This window comes from Oryzias melastigma, linkage group LG18 (genome assembly GCF_002922805.2).
Source record: "Oryzias melastigma strain HK-1 linkage group LG18, ASM292280v2, whole genome shotgun sequence".
Lineage (NCBI taxonomy): Eukaryota > Metazoa > Chordata > Actinopteri > Beloniformes > Adrianichthyidae > Oryzias > Oryzias melastigma.
The window spans coordinates 3,032,408-3,035,117 of NC_050529.1; the positions used below are offsets into that span (position 1 = coordinate 3,032,408).

The 2,710-nt window shown below is 42.6% G+C and overlaps 1 protein-coding gene across 2 annotated transcripts in view; it reads left to right on the forward strand.

The window, feature by feature from the left end:
- LOC112143482 overlaps window positions 1-1,848 on the forward strand; it is a 3,649-nt gene extending 1,801 nt beyond the window's left edge. The window contains exons 2-4 of one of the 2 annotated variants that reach the window (XR_002918750.2): window positions 315-474; window positions 824-1,165; window positions 1,346-1,848. Coding sequence is in view for 1 of the 2 variants with exons in the window: in XM_024267501.2 (XP_024123269.1) it covers window positions 824-1,165; window positions 1,346-1,656 (653 nt within the window). In the remaining variant the exon portion in view is untranslated. The remainder of the gene's footprint in view (window positions 1-314; window positions 475-823; window positions 1,166-1,345) is intronic. The other variant, XM_024267501.2, reaches the window with a different exon arrangement.
- The last annotated feature ends 862 nt before the right edge of the window (window positions 1,849-2,710 follow it).

Consider the following 2,710-nt stretch of genomic DNA (forward strand, 5'->3'; position numbering starts at 1 on the left):
AATGCCAACAGCGAACGTACAGATAGCGTGCTTTTTTCTCTCTGCCCATGCGCCCTGCGCATGCATTTATCTGCCTAGGACCCCTGGCTGTCCACTAAAGGGCCTGAACAAAAATAAGAAAAATAGTGCAGAATTTACAACATAGAGATAATTGAAAAGAGATTAAATTTCAGTGACTCAGTGTTTGAACGGGACTCTACAATATTCTACCATGAATCTCTCAGGAACCCAAGGCACGAGGCCAGTTTCACACAGTTAAAGTGTCCTCTGAGTTTCTCTTACACTGGTTGTTTGGTCTGCGGTTTCATTCCCAGCTCAGGCGAATTCACCTGCATTGTATTTAGCCTAACAGTGTGTTTCCATCACACTGACGACTGAAGACTCTGGAAGATACGAGTGTAGAGTCTTAAGACAAGGATCCAGATAGACATTGGAATCTGATCTCCATCATCAACCTGACAGTGACTCCTCCAGGTGAGCATTGAGAGAGTGTGTGGATGAGAGGGATGATCAGATGTGTTTTCTGAAGATGTTGTTACAAATCAGTGTAACAGATCATAGTCATGTTCAACACACACCTGTACCACAGACCACCCCACAGCATCATATTACACATTTAGTGTCTTTATTTTAATGTGTCAAAGTCTCTGCTCGACGCTGGTCTAAAAGTATGTTTATGAACCTGACGCTCGTGTGGGAGGAGCTACTGTCAAAGGTTTTCTCAAACTCTTAATGAAAGATGATGAGAGATCTGGTTGATTTCTGTTAGAGTTCCTCTAACATGCTGGTAATCAGGTCTCCATGTCTGGATCTTCTGATGCAGGTGTGTTCAAGTCTGCTGAACCTGGAGAGAACGTCACTCTGAGATGTGGAGATACAAACATCAACAAGGATTTGGATCTACAGTGGAGGAGACTTAACGAGGAGTGGAATAAATATGTGTTTTTCTACTGGAATAACAGTGTTCATCTTGACGGTCAGCATGAATCTTTCAGGAACCGAGTGTTTCCAGAGGACAGTCAGATGAAGGATGGAGATTCTGTGGTTCTGACAAACGTGACCATTAATGACAATGGAATATACCAGTGTTTCATCAGTAAACACGATGGTCTATATAGAGGATGGAAGATGATCCTCAGCATCGAGCTGGTGGTGTTTCCTAAAGGTGAGCATTGAGTGTGTGAATGAGAGTGAATGTATGTCAGAGTGAAAGGTCTCAGATCAGACGTGTTTTCTGAAGATGTTGTTGATGAGACTCTGCAGGAAGCAGCTGATGAGGAAGAGGAGAACATTCTGATCTTCATCATCATCATCTCTGTCTCTGCAGGAGAGGAAGATGGAGGAGGAGAGAAAGATGGAGGAGGAGATAAAGATGGAGGAGGAGTCAAAGATGGAGGAGGAGTCAAAGATGAAGGAGGAGTCAAAGATGGAGAGATCAAGGATGGAGTAAAAGAGGAGGAAAGAAGATCTAGTCAAGGAGTTCTTCTTGGGATGGTTCTGTCAGGTCTTCTTCTTGCAGTTCTGGTTCTGGTTGTTGGTCTGTGGATCTCCAAGAATCAAAAAGGTTCAAACCAAAGTTCCAGAGGTTCCAACAATCATCGGAATCCTGACGGTGATCTTCTGAACTCGGAGAGAAACACAGAACCTGTAGTGTGATTCTGGAATGAGAGCAGAGCTCCGCCCACTCCGTCACTTCTGTTAATTATTGCTTATTTTACTGTAAAGATGGCCGCTTTATTTACTCTGCTATGCTAATCAGCTGTTCTGTTTGCTAGCATGCTAAAGCGCCGTTGTTAACCTTCATTTAACCACATTTGACGGATAAATACGACAAAATCAAACGATCAGAAAAACTGATTCGGATTTCAACATTAGCATGAATAAACGATGTTCAAACTGTATTAACATGAATCTTTACGTTCAATCAATCTATGAATCTATTTGACTTCAGAGCTAATCAGTGTTATTGATATTATTGATAAATGATGTCAATCTAGTGACTAGAATACTCTAGAAGAAGATTTTCTGTCTGTTTGCTGCCCTCTAGTGTTCTTTATTTGAACAGTCAGATGAGTCTAGAACCGTCTTCATACGTTTACAGATGACTGTTTTATTAAAGAGAATAATGTTTCAGAAAGATCCGGTCCTCCTCATTGGGATGTAGGGGTCTATTATCAGCTGGTTCTGATCCAGACTGATCCGGTCCTCCTCATGGCGGTGTAGGGGTCTTATTATCAGCTGGTTCTGACCCGGTCCTCCTCATGGCGGTGTAGGGGTCTATTATCAGCTGGTTCTGGTCCGGTCCTCCTCATTGGGGTGTAGGGATCTATTATCAGCTGGTTCTGACCCAGACTGACCGGGTCCTCCTCATTGGGTGTAGGGGTCTATTATCAGCTGGTTCTGATCCGGTCCTTCTCATTGGGTGTAGGGGTCTATTATCATCTGGTTCTGACCCAGACTGAAAGTCAGACAATTCCAACACGTCTCACATTACAGAAAAACCTGTTGCTGTTGCAATATTTTCTATTGTAGTGCATGAGCAAACCGACATGCAGCAAGCCAGATTTCTCGATTTATGCTTTACATCCTTTTAGTATTTATTCATTCATTTATTTATTTTTTCTTTCATGGTGTGGCGATATGTCGATGTGTGTTTGTTTTTGTGCGTGTGTGGAAGGGTGGGGCTTGTGGGTATTATCTTTTGTTTTTA